The sequence below is a fragment of the Ornithorhynchus anatinus genome, chromosome 5 (genome assembly GCF_004115215.2).
Source record: "Ornithorhynchus anatinus isolate Pmale09 chromosome 5, mOrnAna1.pri.v4, whole genome shotgun sequence".
Classification (NCBI taxonomy): Eukaryota; Metazoa; Chordata; class Mammalia; order Monotremata; family Ornithorhynchidae; genus Ornithorhynchus; species Ornithorhynchus anatinus.
This window is the reverse complement of record NC_041732.1, coordinates 97,204,717-97,222,178: the sequence shown is the minus strand read 5'-3', so window position 1 is coordinate 97,222,178 and position 17,462 is coordinate 97,204,717. Positions and strand designations below refer to the sequence as shown.

General features: G+C 43.0%; 1 protein-coding gene across 4 annotated transcripts in view; it reads left to right on the top strand.

Annotated features, from left to right (window-relative positions):
• The window catches only part of ARHGAP28 (Rho GTPase activating protein 28), a 158,879-nt gene that overhangs the window by 87,653 nt on the left and 53,764 nt on the right, over window positions 1-17,462 (top strand). For all 4 annotated transcript variants that reach the window (XM_029066557.2, XM_029066558.2, XM_029066560.2 and 1 more), the window contains exons 3-4: window positions 240-457; window positions 14,322-14,409. In XM_029066557.2, coding sequence (XP_028922390.1) covers window positions 240-457; window positions 14,322-14,409 — 306 coding nt within the window. The remainder of the gene's footprint in view (window positions 1-239; window positions 458-14,321; window positions 14,410-17,462) is intronic.

Sequence of the window (17,462 nt, the reverse complement as noted above, 5' to 3'; positions counted from 1 at the left end):
ACAATCACTATCTAAAAGAAAACAATTCCATTTTTTTCTTAACTGGTAGATTATTTGGGTCAGTTTGTTCTTCAGATAAAAAATGTAAATTTGGGACCAAGGAACTGTGCTTTCTAATTTTCCCTATCTCCAGAACCGCCCCCTCTCCCCCCCCAAACACATATACACATACCCGCAAATATGGAGACTAATCACATGTTGAGCCACAGTTTTGATTTTTTGCTTCCATTCTTTTTCAGAAGGGGAACTTGAAGCGGAGTGGTTACAAGATGTGGGTTTATCAACATTGATATCAGGAGCACAAGAGGAAGATGGAGCAGCTTTGCTCTCTACCTTGACTCGGACGCAGGCAGCTGCTGTACAGAAGCGGTACAATACCTACACTCAAACCATGAGGAAAAAGAACAAACATTCAGTCCGGGATGTGAGGGATATCTTTGGAGTCAGTGAGTCTTCGGTAAGTAACAAATCCTTCCTAGGAGATGTTTTTGTATTCGAAGCAAAGACCTGATAAAGCCAGGATCTCACTGGCTATATTTTCATTTTAAAGGAAACAGCAGCAAATAGCAGAGAACAACATTTTGTAAAACTTAAGCCCATAAATCTCTAATCCCCATGCTGCAATCTCCCATCGAAACTTGAATTCATTCCCTCAGTTTTTGGATGTCAAGCGAGCTACTTTGGCGCAGATACAAGTTTTTGTTGGCTTCGAGTTCGTAGCTATTTGCTTACTAATCTAAGCCCTGAAGTGAAACTCGGAGATAGGGGAAACCGATACAAAGTGTGCAAAAATCCTTTTTAATACGTAGAAATGTTTGTTGAAACAAAGTGAGGAGATATCGAGTCCTACATTAAATAAAAATCTTGGAAGTATTAATGAATATATTCTGGAAAGAAAGACAACAGAATCTTTTTTTAATTTTTTGGTCTTCATTAAGTGCTGACTAAGTGAAAGCCACCTTACTAAGCACCGGGATGCTTACAAGCTAATCAGGTTAGAAACAGTCCATGTCACACATGGGGCTCCCTATCTGAATCTCTATTTTCCAAATGAGGTAAATGAGGCACAGAGGAGTTAAGTGACTTGCCCAAGTGATTATTATGATGATGGCATTTGTTAAGAGCTTAAGTCAGGAATAGAACCCAGGTCCTTCTGACTCCTAGGCCCGTGCTCTATTCACTAGGCCACACTGTTTCTCATGAAATGGGTTTGAGAAATGCTGGTTTCATATTTTTCTGTGGAGCCAAGTTCCCCCTCACTGAGTCTGCCATTTTGGACAGTCACATCCCTTCATTTCTACCTATTATTTCCAGTTGTCCTTTACTAAGAGAACCGTGAGCGACTTTGGAGTCTTGGAGTTGATGGGATGAGGGGAAATGCACTTAGGGCTCAGGTCAGAGAATAAGAAAGCTGATTTAAATATTTGCTATTCCACTGACTTAACTGTTTGGTCAAGGCGAATCCCTTCATCCCCTTGTGCTGATTCATTTTCCTCATCTGTAAAAGAGTGTCTCATGGAACAGATGGCCAATTGATAGAAAACAGCTTCAAAACTCCAAACTGTCCAGGGAAGTCAGAATGTCCCAGAATCGAGAAACAGACCACGCACGGGTCTGGGAGTCAGAGATCCTAATCCCAGTTCCAACCACTTGTCTGCTGTATGACCTTGGGCAAGTCACTTCACTTCTCTATTCCTCAGATATGTCATCTTTAAAATGGGAATTAAGACTATAAGCCCTATATGAGAAAGGGACTGTGTCCAACCTAATTAACTTGTATCTGCCCCAGTGCTTAGTACGTAGTAAGCACTTTAACAAATACCATTCAAAAAAAGAATGTCAACATGAGTTTAATGAATTTCAACATGAGTGAAATGAGTGTCAACATGAGTGGAATGCTCTACATTCCAATAAAGGACAAAGTATATTCCCTGAAATTTTATGTTTATTTTTGCCTTTAGGGCGGGGCCAGATAAATGTCCTTCTTTCTAGTAGGAGATAGTTCATTGGTGTCCTGGTCAAAGACCAATTCTTCATGGCCTAATATACAGCCAGTAATTGAGCAACTAGGTCAAAAGCCTTGACAATTACTTCCCAGACTTGAATTGCCAGCCTTTGGTGTTTGATTCTGTTTACCAGGCATAAATTCTCTCTTTTCTGCAGATTAGAGGAATAATGATAATAATAGTGGTATTCCTTAAATACTTACCATGTTCCAGGCACTGTACTAAGCACTGGGTTGGATACAGGCAAATCAGCTTGGAAACAGTCCCTGTCCCATGTGGGGCTCACAGTCTCAACCCCATTTGACAGATGAGGTCACTGAGCACAGAAAAAGAGAAATGAATTGCCCGAGGTCTCACAACAGACAAGTGGCAGAGGGAGGATTAGAACCCACAACCTTCTGACTCCCTGAACTGTATTCTGTCCATTATGCCATGCTCCTTCTCTGGGAAAACAATCCCATTTTTCATTAATATATAGGCCACTGACTCAATTTGTTCTCCAGAGGTGAAATGCAGCTTGAGGAACTAAGTACTGATTTTCCCCATCTCCAGGTAGACACATATACAAACATACACACACACACACACACAAATACACACACAAACACACACACAGATGACTTATTGAAGGATGCTATTGCTTTCATTCCTTTGCGAAGGGGAACCTGAAGGAAGTGGTTCTAGTTATTTACTAGTTATTGAGAGTAGTTTGAATTAAAATGATAAAATGAGGATCCAGTTTGTTTACTCGTGAAACAGGTTTCTTTCAAAAAGGAACCGATTCTCCTGATGCCTCAGCCATTTCCTCAGGGACAGAGAATGCAGCTCCAATATGGTCGGAGCTGCTGTCACAAGCGTTCTGGGGTTCAGAGCTCTTGTCCAAAACATAAAAAAGTAATCCCCAATTTAGACTTTGAAACTTTGGTTTCAACAAACACCATGATGATAAATGTTTCATTTAAAAGAACACTTCAAAAAATGGGCATAGTGAGTTCTAAACCTAGTCGAACTCGTTTGAGAAGCAACATCATCTAGTGGAAAGAGCTTGGGACTGGAAGTCAGAGGACCTGGGTTCTAATCCCAGGTCTGCCATTTGCCTCCTCTCTGACCTTGGGCAAGTCATGTAACTTTGAGGTACTTCAGTTTTCTCAATTGTTAAAAGGGGTTTAAATTTACCAAGACCCTGACCCCAAGTGGGAATAAACTGTGTCCATACTGATTAACGTGTATCTATCCCAGAGCTTCAAACAGTTCTCGGCACATAAAAAGTGCTTAATAAATGTAAGAATGATGACAATAACTATAATAATAATAATAATAATAATAAATAATTGTTTCATCATAACTGGCTTTCATGCAAACAAAACTAAATCTAGAGTATCCTGAGAGTATTCTATAATCATGAGATTAATTATACAAAATAGTACACCTGAAGTGTCGTTAGCTTTCCCCAAAATGATAGATCTTGTCCTAAAGTTTAACTAAAATAATTAATAGCCAATCAAAAGTCTATTCACCTCAAAACTATCAACGTGATTCATTCCCAATTTGTTAAAAGAGCTGTGTATATATAATTCTAGCTGTCACAATAACTAATTTGTGAATTGCAGAAATATTGCCATATCTTACTGCATATCCATATATCATTGTATGCTTAACATATTTTTTTAAACGCAAATGTGCAAATGCACAAAATTTAGAAGCACCTGCCTAAAAGCAAAAGGCCCTCCAACTTTATTCTCATTAATAATAATAATAATTATGATAATAATGGTTACATGCTTACTATGTGCTAAGAACTGAGTTAAGGTCTAAGGCAGATCCATTTCAATCAGATCAGATGCACTCCCTGTAGGACAATCTGAGACAGAGGGAGAACAGATATTTTATCTCTGTTTTAGAAATAAAGACACCGAAGCACAGAGAAGTTAGGTGATTTGGCCAAGGTTACACAGCAGGCAAGTTACAGAGCTGGGATTAAAACCCAAGTCTCTTGACTCCCAATCCTCTGCTCTTTCCACAAAGCCATGAAATGAACCAAGGATAAAGAGAGCTAAACCTGGACACTTCCTTTTGCCCCCCCAAACCTCAATCTCTTGTTCAATGGCTATCCTGCTACTGTTGATTAAAGAATTAGGATCTCCCTTTGGGAGACTGATGGGATCAATTAACCCTGGATTTTGGACAGCAGAGTTCTCTGGGCTGTGAGGTAGGAATGCACAGAGGTTGAAACAAATCTAGGGATACAGGCACAAGAACGAGTTCTAGCACCTTCAGAACCTCTCCATTTGCAGATCATATATTGTACTCTCCCAAATGTTTAGAACAGAGCTTTGCACAATGTAAGCACTCAATAAATATGAGTGAATGAATGAATTCACATTATTAATAATACTAATGATGATAATTGTAGTATTTGTTAAGCTCTTACTATGTGTGCAGCACTGTACTAAGCAATGTGGTGGAAACAAGCAAATTGGGTTGGACACAGTCCCTGTCTCCTGTGGGGCTCACAGTCTCAATCCCCATTTTACAGATGAGGTAACTGAGGCCCAGTAAAGTGAAGTGACTTGCCAGAGGTTATACAGAAGATTAATGGCAGGTCCAGGGCTGGAACCTATGACTTTCTGACTTCCTGGACCATGCTCATTCATTCAATCGTATTTGTTGAGTGCATACTGTGTGCAGAGCACTGTACTAAGCACTTAGAAAGTACAATACAGCAATAAAGAGAGACAATCCCTGCCCACAATGGGCTTACAATCTAGGGCGGGGTTGGGGGGGGCAGACATCTAAACAAGGAAACAGGCATTAATATAAATTAATAGAATTATAGATAAATACATATGTACATATGTTCTGTGGGGGAGGGGGGGAGCAAAGGGAGCGAGTCTAGGTGACAAGAAGGGGGATCTGAGCAAAAGGGGGCTTAGTCTGGGAAGGCCTCTTGGAAGAGGTGTGCCTTCAGTAAGGCTTTGAAGGCAGAGAGAGTAATAGGCTGATTTGAGGAGGAAAAGCATCCAGGTCAAAGGTAGGACTTGGGCCAGGGGTGGGTGACAGGACAGGCAAGATCGAGGCACACTGAGGAGGTTAGCGGCAGAGGAGCAGAGTGTACTAGCTGGGAAGTAGAAGGAGAGAAGGGAGGTGAGGTAGGAGGGAGCAAAGGGATGGAGAGTTTTAAAGCCAATAGTGAGGAGTTTTTGTTTGATACAGAGGTGAATAGGCAACCATTGGAGATTTTTGAGGAGGGGGAGTGACATGCCCCGAGCGTTTCTGTAGAAAGATTATCTGTGCTCTTTCCACAACACCTTGCTGTTTCTCCAAACCAACTGTTCTAACAGGAACCCAACAGTGTTTGAGAATGAATCATTTCTGCTCTCACCACTGGAAATGCTTGGATTCCCAGTGACTTTTTTTCAACTGAACTCTTTTTGCAAGGGAAGCAGTGTGACCTAGAGGATGAAGCATGGGCCTGTGAGCCAGAGGATTTGAGTTCCAATCCCTGCTCTGCTCCTAGCCTGTTGTATTACTGTGGGCGAGTCATTTAACTTCTGTGTGTCTCAATTTTCCTAACTGTAAAATGGAGATTTATTATCTGTTCTCGCTTCTACTTGTCTATGATGCCCATATGGTTCAGAGACTGTATCCAGCCTGATACATTCAATCATTCATTCATTCAATCATTCAGCTGTATTTATTGAGCTCTTACTGTGTGCAGAGCACCATACTAAGTGCTTGGGAAAGTACAATACAGCAATAAAGAGAGACAATCCCTGCCCACAGCGAGCTCACACTCTAGAAGGGGGGAACTTGCATATGATTAACTTGCATATACCCCACAGTTAGAACAGTGCTTGACGCATAGTAAATGCTTATAAATATTACTAAAAAACAAGTCAAAAGCTTCTTAAACATGCTTTGGATTTCACATCCATCCCCACATAGTAAAGTAGAAGCAGCATGGCATAATGGATAGAGCACGGGACTGGGAGTCAGACGGTCATGGGTTTTAATCCTGCTCGACCACTTGCCTGCTCTGAGACCTTGGGCAAGTCATTTAACTTCTCAGGACCTCAATTACCTCATCTGTAAAATGGGGATTCAGATTGTGAACCTCATGTGGGACAGGGACTGTGTCCAACCTGGTTAGGTTGTATATTCCCCAGTGCTTGGCATATAGTAAGCACTTAAAGTCTATCATCATCGTCGTCATCATCATCATCATCATCAAGTTGAGTTTGATGATGATGATTTCACTGTGACATGTCCTTTCTCCCTTTGAGACCAGAGAGTCAACAAAACATTCTTCTGAAGGTTTAGTAGCAATTACACTGTCTTGTGATAAGACCTCATTTTCTTACATAAACAGAGTAGCTGATGATCTGTACAAGCTGGTATGAGGTTGACATCTTGTTATTTAATGCATCCCTTGTGGTTAGAGGAAGCTAATGGAACATTTTACTGCCAACTCTCCATTCCTCTACAAAAGATGGCCCTTAGTGACCAAGGAAATCACACTCTAACTCAGTTGAACCTGAAAAGTGCATCTTCCTGAAAAAGTATAGAAAAGTCGCAAGTACCTCCACACTCTCACAAGGTTTTAGATTTCTGAAAATTTTATTGGTGCCTGTGGACAACTGAGATGCACCGTTATGCTTCTGTACTTCCTCAATCCATTTTCTGGCTAATGAAAAATGCAGCTGTTTAGCCTTGAGTCATTTTCAAACTGCATCCATAATTTTCAAAATCATCCCCAAAACAGTGGACGTGGCACTCCGCTGAATGCTCTAGAAAGGGAGCTTTTCTGGCAAGGAAGAATCCCAGAAAGGCTGAAATTTGGGACTCCAAGAAGAATCTCAGGGCTGTGGCTGAAACTTAGCTCTATCAAATGGGTCCAAACACACATGCAGGGAGGTGGTTGTGGGTACTGGCAGGGGGTAGAGAGATAGAGCAGGAAGCAAGACCACTCTTCTGCGGTTAGATACACATTCTATGGTTGAAGCATCATAGCCTAATGAAGAGAGCACTTGTTTGGAAGTCAGAGGACGTGGGTTCTAATTTCAGCTCTGCACTTGTCTGCTGTGTGACCATGGGCAAGTCACTTAACTTCTCTGTACCTCAATTACCTCATCTGTAAAATGGTGATTAAGACTGTGAGCCCCACGTGGTACAAGCTGATTTCCTTGTATTTACTCCAGTGCTTAGAACAGTGCTTGGCTCCTAGTAAGTGCTTAACCAATATTATAATTATTATTATTATCGTTAGGGTTACTCCTGTAGATCCCCTAGGGTAGCCACAATCCTGCACCCACGCCTCTGTTTTCTTTGATCCTAGTTGTCTCAAAATGTTGGGAGGGGCATTCATTCATTCGTTCACTCAATCGTATTTATTGAGTGTTTACTGTGTGCAGAGCACTGTTCTAAGCGCTTGGGAAAGTACAATACAGCATTAGAGAGAGACAATCCCTGCCCACCACGTACTTATAGTCTAGAAGGAGGGAGACAGACATCAATACAAATAAACAGACATCGATATAAATAAATAAAATGACAGACATATGCATAATTGCTGTATGGCGGGGAGAGGGGGGAAGAGCATAGGGAGCAAGTAACACAGGCCAACAACTAGCCTGTCCCTCTGTGGACTGGCTATGGCCAGATTGGGTCTAATAACCGTGGTTACCATCTTGAAGTTTAGATTAATAGAAGATGGATCACACTGAAGCAGGCAAATATAGAAATGCCCATCCCCAGAATATACAACCTTTACAGAGAAGCAGCATGGCCTAGTGGATAAAATGAGGACCTGGGAATCAGAAGGACCAGAGCTCTAATCCCGGCTCAGCTCTGTGACCTTGGGCAAGTCACTTCTCTGAGCCTCAGTTACCTCATCTGTAAAATGGGAATTAAGAATGTGAGCCCTATGTGGGATGGGGATCGTGTCCCATCTGATTACCTTGTCTTTACCCCAGTGCTTAGAACAGGGCTCCACACATAGTGCTTATCAAGTACTATCATTCTAATTATGGCAATTTACAAATATTAGGAATTGTGGCTTGGTGGAAAGAACATGGGCTTGGAAGTCAGAGGTAGTGGGTTCTACTCCTGGCTCTGCCTCTTATCAGCTGTGTGACCTTGGGCAAGTCACTTAACTTCTCTGTGCCTCAGTTACCTCATCTGTGAAATGGGGATTAAGACTGTGAACTCCATGTGGGACAACCTGATCACTTTGTATCTACCCCAGTGCTTAGAATAGTGCATGGCACATAGTAAGAGCTTAACAAATACCATTATCATTATTATTATTATTATTCTGTCCAACCAGCAATGTCACTGAATTTTGTGTTAGGGAGTAAAGAGAGGGGCAAAGAGATTGAGGGTTTGGGTGGATTGAACTCAGAGACCAGCTGATTCCCAGGTCATGGGTTATAATCCAGCCTCCACCACTTTGCTGTATGATCTTGGACAAGTCACTTCACTTCTCTGTACCTCAGTTACTTCATCTGTAAAATGGGGATTGAGACTGTGAGCCCCACGTGGGACAGGGACTGTGTAAAACCTGATTTGCTCTTATTCACCCCAGCACTTAGTATACTACCTGGAACACAGAAAGTGCTTAACAAATAAATACCATTATTATTATCATTATCATTACCATCATCAGATATCTATGGCAATCTTTTTCCCTCTCAACCTCTCATCCTTCCACATCCATTTTGCTTCTATCCAGCTGCCAAGCTATGTCTCCTCTCTTGTTCTCATCAGTCCTTGAAATTTTGAGAATTATTGATTTTTCACTTTTTTCTTATCACACTCCAACTTCCTGGCTCCTTTAAAATATTCCCCATCTTCCACCACCCACCTGAAGGCAAGAGGCGCATCCATCGCCATGTTTAAAAGGTGGTGGTGGACAGGTCAAGGGTACACAGCCACAGATTGGGCACTAGAGCTTTGAGTTTTAATTCTGGCTCGTTCACAGATCTCTAAAATGCTGACCTGAAAGTCGAACTGCTTGTCTGCTCCTCAGATTTACAATCTATAAAATGGGGAAGATAATGCAAACATAACCTAGGCCACTGGTATGAAGAATTAATCAAAGTGATAGCGAGCCTCTTCTCAAATTATACTACCTCCTAAGCCAGACCAGTGATTCCGCTGCTTGCAAGTTCACCAAGAGGAGTTAATGTTTCAGGGCACGAATGATCCTTCCCATTATTATGATGATTATATTTAAAGATAGTGTAGGCTTGGTCCTCTGAGGCACTGCCAGTACGAGAGAGAGCCAGAAAAATGCAATCCAAGCTAAATGTCTTCTCCTAACAAAGAGGATAAAGAGGGTTAAATGTCAAGCTCTGCTCAAGGAGAAATTATATTTTCAAAGAGTAACTTTACCTAATTGCTGGAAGAAGAGAATTAGGAAATTAGCATTTCAGCTGCACTCATACTTACTCTACAGAGAAAAAAATACCTCTTTTTCTCCATTAAGAGCTATCCTTTCTTATTTTCTGTCATTTTATTTGGCTTTTTTGTCAGCATGTACAAGACCACTGATATACCAGGGAGGAAAATTGTTTTTTGTTTGTTTGTTCTACCTGGCAAAGGCATCTTTGTGACACCATCTTTCCCCACCATAACTCCACACTTGATATAGATTTATCCACTATGCAGAAGTAAATGCTGTTTTCTGGATACCTTTTTATCTATGTGGCTCTTTCCCTTTCATAATAACTCTCTGCTGTTAACATCAGTTCTCCATTGACCATGGCGAAATATACTGTCTGTTAGAGAAGCAGTGTGGCTCAGTGGAAAGAGGCCGGGCTTGGGAGTCAGAGGTCATGGGTTCGAATCCTGGCTCTGCCACTTGTCAGCTGTGTAACTGTGGGCAAGTTACTTCACTTCTCTGTGCCTCAGTTATCTCATCTGTAAATGGGGATGAAGACTGTGAGCCTCACTTGGAACAACCTGATTACCCTGTATCTACCCCAGCTCTTAGAACAGTGCTCTGCACATAGTAAGCGCTTAACAAATACCAACATTACTAAACCATTTAAATATCCTGATACAAACATGATTTGTGTCAACTGAAGTCCAGAGCTCAAGGAAGAAAAAATATATTCCAAGTGCCATTGGAAAGACTGAAATTCCATGATACCCTTAATTCCTTTGAAATGAGTGTCTTCTGTGGCACGGGCTAAATAAAGCATTTGCTTGAGAGGGCTATGCTAGCTTTAGAGGAACATTGATTTCTATATCCATAAGCAATGCTAGCTTGCCGCAAGTCTTTCCATGCATCAAACCAATAACAGTTATCTTTTCATTTCCTTCCTCCTTAGACTTAGTGAGAACTGCTAAGCTAAGTTTAGTGAGAACTGCTAAGCTGCTAAGAGAAGCAGCGTGGCTCAGTGGAAAGAGCACGGGCTTTGGAGTCAGAGGTCATGGGTTCGAATCCTGGCTCGGCCACTTGTCAGCTGTGTGACTGTGGGCAAGTCACTTAACTTCTCGGTGCCTCAGTTACCTCATCTGTAAAATGGGGATTAAGACTGTGAGCCCCACGTGGGACAACCTGATTCCCCTGTGTCTACCCCAGCGCTTAGAACAGTGCTCTGCACATAGTAAGCGCTTAACAAATACCAACATTATTTTACTGAAATGCCCTTCCTTCCCGAGTCCTGTTTTTTTTTCACTTAGTTGTTCAAGGGACATTGGATCTCCAAGGAACTGATACCTCCTAAGCTCATCTTTGTAATATTCAGTTTTCCTTTTCTACGACAAGTCCCTATATACAAGCTGCAAATAAACACCACTGATGGCTTCAGCATTAACAATGTTTAATGCTCAGGGAACTATTCTCTCCACAGGATTCCACATGCTAATGCCTTTTATCCTATTGTTGCCCAATGAAAACTCTAATTTTTCATGACAATATTAACTAGAATTCTTTTCTCCTCCATTGGGATCAACTCTCTCCCAAGTAAAGAGCATATATATTAAAATTAAAAAATAATCACCTCCATTATCTTCAGAATTTATTGAGTGCCACCTTGGCAATCTTTGACTACGAGTAACATGGTTGGTTCATAAAACCGAGTACTTTCAGATGTTGCATCAACAAGCAATGGGGCGCTATTATTGTTTAGTATTTCCAGTTATTGAATTTGGAGACTTCCATTCTCAAAAGACTCTCTTGGCCCACAACTTAAAGCCTGATTTCACTGAACATTCAACCTTGATAAGCATTGATTTCTGGCCACAGCTGGATTTTACAACATCAGTTCCAGTGTTTTGACAGGGATGACGCTAGAGCCTGATCCTGGAAAAACATATCTGTAAGTCTCATGGTCCCTAGGAAGGCTCAGAGAAATCCACAGATCCATTCAATTTAATGAATGAAGCCCATTGGGGTAAATCAGAGGGTAGACAGAAACAGCCACAGTTACTCTCTGTGTGGGCAGCGAACGTGTCTGCAGACTTTGTCGTATTGTATTTTCTGAAACGCTTTGCATAGGGTTCTGCACACACCAAGCACTCGATTGACTGATACCTAGGTAGTTGAAGAAAAAGTTTCCCTCACACAACGACCCCATCTGGTACTTTGCTTGAGTCATCCACGAGACCTTCATGTGGGAGGAAGTTTATATGAATCAGCCCTTCGTTTTCTCAGTGTTGACTTGGCTATGTTCAGAATAAACCCATTCCAAAGTTTTGAAAAGTGAGTTGGGGAGAGTCCAGATATGCAGGAATGGGTAGAACCTCATGGCTTCTCTAAAGATAATGCTCTTTTAAAGAAAAGACTGATAATAAGAATGAGAATAATAATTGTGGTATTTGTATCAAGAACTGTACTGAGTACTAGGGTGGATACAAGCGATTCATTCAATAGTATTTATTGAGCGCTTACTATGTGCAGAGCACTGTACTAAGTGCTTGGAATGTACAATTCAGCAACAGATAGAGACAATCCCTGCCCAATGACGGGTTCACAGTCTATCAGGTTGGACACCATCCATGTCCCAGGTGGGGCTCACAGTCTTAATCTCCAATTTACAGATGAGGTAACCGAGGCTCAGAGAAGTGAAGTGACTTGCCCAAGGCCACACAGCAGGCAAGTGGCGGAGTCAGGATTAGAATCTATGACTTTCTGATGCCCAGGCCCATGCTCTATCCACTATGCCAAAGAAATAACTAATTACTTCCAGGGATTTTACCCAGTCCACTGCTTTCCATTCCAAATGCGGACAACGTCTTTACCCCTATCACCCTCCAGGGCACCTTCCACTCTTAAGTCACCATTGCCCCACTCTGGCTACCGGTACCAATAGCCCAAGCCCTTCATGCATTCATATCAAGGGGATCACAGGGGAATAAAATTTTCCTTTTACTCCTGTCCCTCCTTTATGCCCAACAACCCCAAATTTTCCTCAGCACAAAATAATGAAAGAAATGAAACCATTTTCCTTTCCTTCAAACAACTATGATAGTTGAGTGTTGTGTAGGGGGGAAACAGGACTATGCAAGTCCCCAGAAGGTAGCCTCCACAGATGAATATGGAGGAGGGGAATGCTGTGAATAGGCTCTGAAAATATTGGGGCTCTGCTAGCCCCCAGGGATGGGTGGGAGCGGGGATGGCAGCCACCAGAGGCCTTTCTGCCACCAGCAGCCTCCCTGACATCCTTCCACTCCCCAGAGGTGCACATGGAAGGGAGGCCAGGAACCAGAGTGTTCAAACGATAGGTCTGTCCAAGAGGTTGACTCAGCCTGAGTGGCCCTCCAGAGGTCTTGAATGGTCCAACCTCAAACAAAACATTTCCTAACTTTTAAACACTTCATCCCTTAACACGAACTGTCTTTCGTGCCTCGATCTCTTCTCTCACATCCTTGACCCCTTGCTCACATCCTTCTTCCTGCCTGGAACTTCCTCCTCCTTCATACCAACTAAACACCACTCTCCCCATCTTCAAAGCCCTACTAAATTCGCATGTCCATCGGGAAGCCTTCCATGACTAACCTCTTAGCTCCGCACCCTAATCTTCCTCCCTTCTGCGATGTGTAAGCACTTGAACCCCCTAAAAACATGGTATTCACCCCACTCCCAGGCCCACATCACTTCTGTCCATAATCTTATACTCTACTGTTTCCTTTATCTGTAATTCAATTTAATATCTGTCTTCCCCACTAGATTGCAAGTGCCTGGAGGGCAGAGATTGTGTCTATCTGTTCTATTGTGCTCTCCCAAGTGCTTAGTACAGTATTCTACCTACCGTAAGCACTCAATAAGTCCAACTGATGGATTATTTCTGCTTGTTAAAAATATGCCTTGATATAGGATCACTTTTAGAGAAATCAAGGGAAAGGACAGCATCATTGCCAATTCCCTAAAAGAGGCTGATAGGAGAGGACCAGGATGGTGGGGTGGGTGGGTGGGGGGAAATAGTAGTGGTATTTGTTAAGTGCTTACTATGTGCCAGGTACTATACTAAGTGCAGGGGTGGATACAAGCAAATCGGGTTGGACACAGTCCATATCCCACGTGGGACTCACAGTCGCAATCCCCATTTTACAAGTGAGGTAACGGAGGCACAGAGAAGTGAAGTGACTTCTCCAAGGTCACACAGCAGAAGTAGCAGAGCCGGCATTAGAAACCAGGTTCTTCTGACTCCCGAGTAAACCAGGGCTAAATCACACTACTTCTCAGATGATGGAACTGAGGCAAAGAGAAGTTAAATGATTTGCCAATACCTTGAGACCTCCTTGAAAAATTGGGCAAATACCATAGTCAAAATTGTAGTTTCATTTGAAGTTGCTTACTATACCACTATATGCAGGGAAATGGCTGTGCGGTAGCAATAATATATGAATCACATTCATTTTTTTCCAAGGACCAAATCACTATTTCACTTAGTTGGAGACCTGGGAAATCTGACAATAATGTTGGTATTTGTTAAGCGCTTACTATGTGCAGAGCACTGTTCTAAGCGCTGGGGTAGACACAGGGGAATCAGGTTGTCCCGCGTGGGGCTCACAGTCTTCATCCCCATTTTACAGATGAGGGAACTGAGGCACAGAGAAGTTAAGTGACTTGCCCACAGTCACACAGCTGACAAGTGGCAGAGCTGGGATTCGAACTCATGAACCCTGACTCCAAAGCCTGTGCTCTTTCCACTACGCCACGCTGCTTCCCATAAAGGAAAGTTAGTGACTACAAAAATGCCTTGAATAATTTCTCATGCACTCAGTGGACTATACAGGATTGAAAAACTGGAGAGATTATTCATATCCCTAACAGAATCTGTCTCTGTGTTCATCTTTCCTTCCTAGCCAACAATTGACACAGTTCCAGTACCCCTAGTTCCCTCCAATGGTTTGCAGGGGCCAGGGAAGAAGCCTATTTGGAAAGCAGTGAACTGTGAGTAAACCAATATAAAACCTTCCTTTACTTTTTCATTACATCACTGTTCTTATGTATATGTGCTTAAATTACATGTTACAAATTATTTATTTATACTAATGCTTATCTCCCCTCTAGACTGTAAGCTCATTGTGGGCAGGGAACTTATCTGCCAACTGTACAGTGCTTTGCACAAGTAAGCACTCAATAAATATGATCATTATTATTATTAATAATAATAATACTCTCCCAAGTGCTTAGTACCACTGTACTCAGCACAAAGTAAGTGCTCAATAAATGCCATTGATGATGATGACGATGATGATGTTGATGTTCTTATCTTGATTTGCACAATGTCCACTTTACTTCTCCAGGCCTCAGTTATGTCACCTTTAAAATGCAGATTGAGACTGTGAGCCCCATGTGGGACAGGGACTGTGTACAACCCAATTTGCTTGTATCGACCCAATGCTTAGCAGACTACCTGGCACACAGTAAGTGCTTAACAAATACCATGATTGTTATTATTATTACATGAGATACTCAGATTTGACACGGTCCCTTTTTCACAGGGGGCTTACAGTCTAAGGAGAGGGGAGGGAGGGGTTTCATTCATTCAATCGCAATTATTGAGTGCTTACTCTGCAAAGCACTGTACTAAGTGCTTGGAAAGTACAATACAGCAATAAAGAGAGACAATTCCTGCCCACAACGAGCTCACAGTCTGGAGGAGGGGAGACAGACATCAATACAAGAAAACAGGCATCAATATAAGTAAGATTTATGCTGCCCTCACCAAAAAATCCTTCCTCAGATCTGTATGGAGAGGGAGTTTCTGTCCCGCTCCTCAGTCAGAGGAAGAGGAATCCCCTCCCTGCCCCTCCTGATGCCCCCAGCCTATCCTGGTCCCTCCCCCTCTAGACTGTGAGCTCACTGTGGACAGGAATATGTCAGTTTGCTATTATATTGTATTCTCCCAAGCGCTTAGTGTAGTGTTTTGCACATAGTAAGTGCTCAATAAATACGACTGACTGAATGAATGAATGCTTCTGCTCCCATCCCTGCCCGCTGACCCCCTATCCTCCCCATTCTGGCTCTGGAAAGCTGCTGGTCCTGGGGGAAGGAGGGAGGTAGGGGCGGTAATAATAATAATGATGGTGGTATTTGTTAAGCGCTTACTATGTGAAAGCACTGTCCTAAGCGCTAAGGGAATACAAGGTGATCAGGTTGTCCCATGTGGGGCTCACAGTTTTAATCCCCATTTTACAGATGAGGTAACTGAGGCACAGAGAGGTTAAGTGATTTGCCCAAAGTCACACAGCTGACAAGCAGCAGAGCCGGGATTAGAATCCATGACCTCTGACTCCCAAGCCCGTGTTCTTTGCCCTGAGCCATGCTGCTTCTCATAATTGTTAAGCACTTACTCTGTGCCAGGTACTCTACTAAGCGCTGGAACACAGAAAGTGCTTAACATATAAATACCATTATTATTATCATTATCATTACCATAATCAGATATCTATGGCAATCTGCTTCCCTCTCAACCTCTCATCCTTCCACATCTATTTTGCTTCCATCCGGCTGCCAAAATACGTCTCCTCTCTTCTTGTTCTGATCAGATCTTGAAATTTTGAGAATTATTGATTTTCCCCTTTTTTCATCACACTCCAACTTCCTGCCTCCTTTAAAATATTCCCCATCTTCCACCGCCCTCCTGTAGCCAAGAGGCGCATCCATCGCCGTGTTAAAAGGGCGATGGGATTTGGTAAACCAGGGCTTGTCATAGCTGCTAACCAGGAGGGACGTGAGGGACAGGCGAGAAGAGGGAGATGAGGAAGAGCAAGAACTAGACACACAGCTGGTTGTTTTCTGTCACTTGCTCCTATGCCACAGCCTCCTCCTCGGTTGCCGCCGTTAGCTTTTTCCTCCTGGAACAGAGGCTGGGGGGGCCCTAGGCACATCAGCGCGACTCACCCTCTGCCCTACTCTTATCCTGCCCAGTGCTTAGCCCATCTGAGGCTGCCATGACTGCACACCAGTGCCGGTGGTTGGCACAGAGGCCGCTCTTGGCCCTGTATACATCGCCAGTGAGCAGTGAGCGGGATCCATCCCTTCCTGACTCAGCTGGTGCCTGTGCTGCTCACTGTGGAAGACTGGAAGGTTGGAGGAACACAGAGGAGAGACACTCAATCACCTCATCCCCTCACACCTCACCTTGCTATTCTCCTACTACAACCCAGCCAGCACGTCACTCCCTAATGCTAAACTTCTCACTATATCTTGATCACATCTATCTTGATGCCGACCTCTCACCCACGCCCTCCCTCCTCCTATCTGACGGATAATTACTCTCCCCTGCTTCAAAGACTATTTGAAGACACATCTCCTCCAAGACGCCTTCCCTAAGCCCTTTTTTTCCTTTTCTTCTACTCCCTTCTGTCTTGCCCTGAATTATTCCTTTTATTTATCCCCCCTCCCTGCCCCACAACACTTAGGTACATATCTGTAATTAATTTATATTAATGTTTGTCTCCCCTTCTAGACTGTACCCTCATTGTGGGCAGGGAATGTGTCAGTTGCAATGTTACCCTGTACTCTCCCAAACACTAAGTACAGTGCTTTGCACACAGTGAGCGCTCAATAAATATGACTGACTGACGTTCTTTAGCTCCTCCTACGTCTGGTAAGGCATGGAGTTGCCATCTTGGCTTCCCCCTCAGACCCTTTCCTGCTCAGAGGAACAGGATTATCCAGCTACTTTCATTCCAATTTCCTGCCTAGCTCTTTACAGTGGAAGAAGCTAATGGCTTTGGCCTTGTGGCGGAGTCTGAATTGGACTTTCCAAGCGCTTAGTACAGTGTTCTGCACACAGTAAGCACTCAATAAATATGATTGAATAAATTAATAAGGGTGGGGTATCTGTGCTCAAAAACCTCAGTTGGTTCCAGGGAAAGACAGGCTCAGTGGAAAGAGCCCGGGCTTGGGAGTCAGAGGTCATGGGTTCGAATCTGGGCTCTGCCACTTGTCAGCTGTGTGCCTCATGTGGGACAATCTGATTACCCTGTATCTAC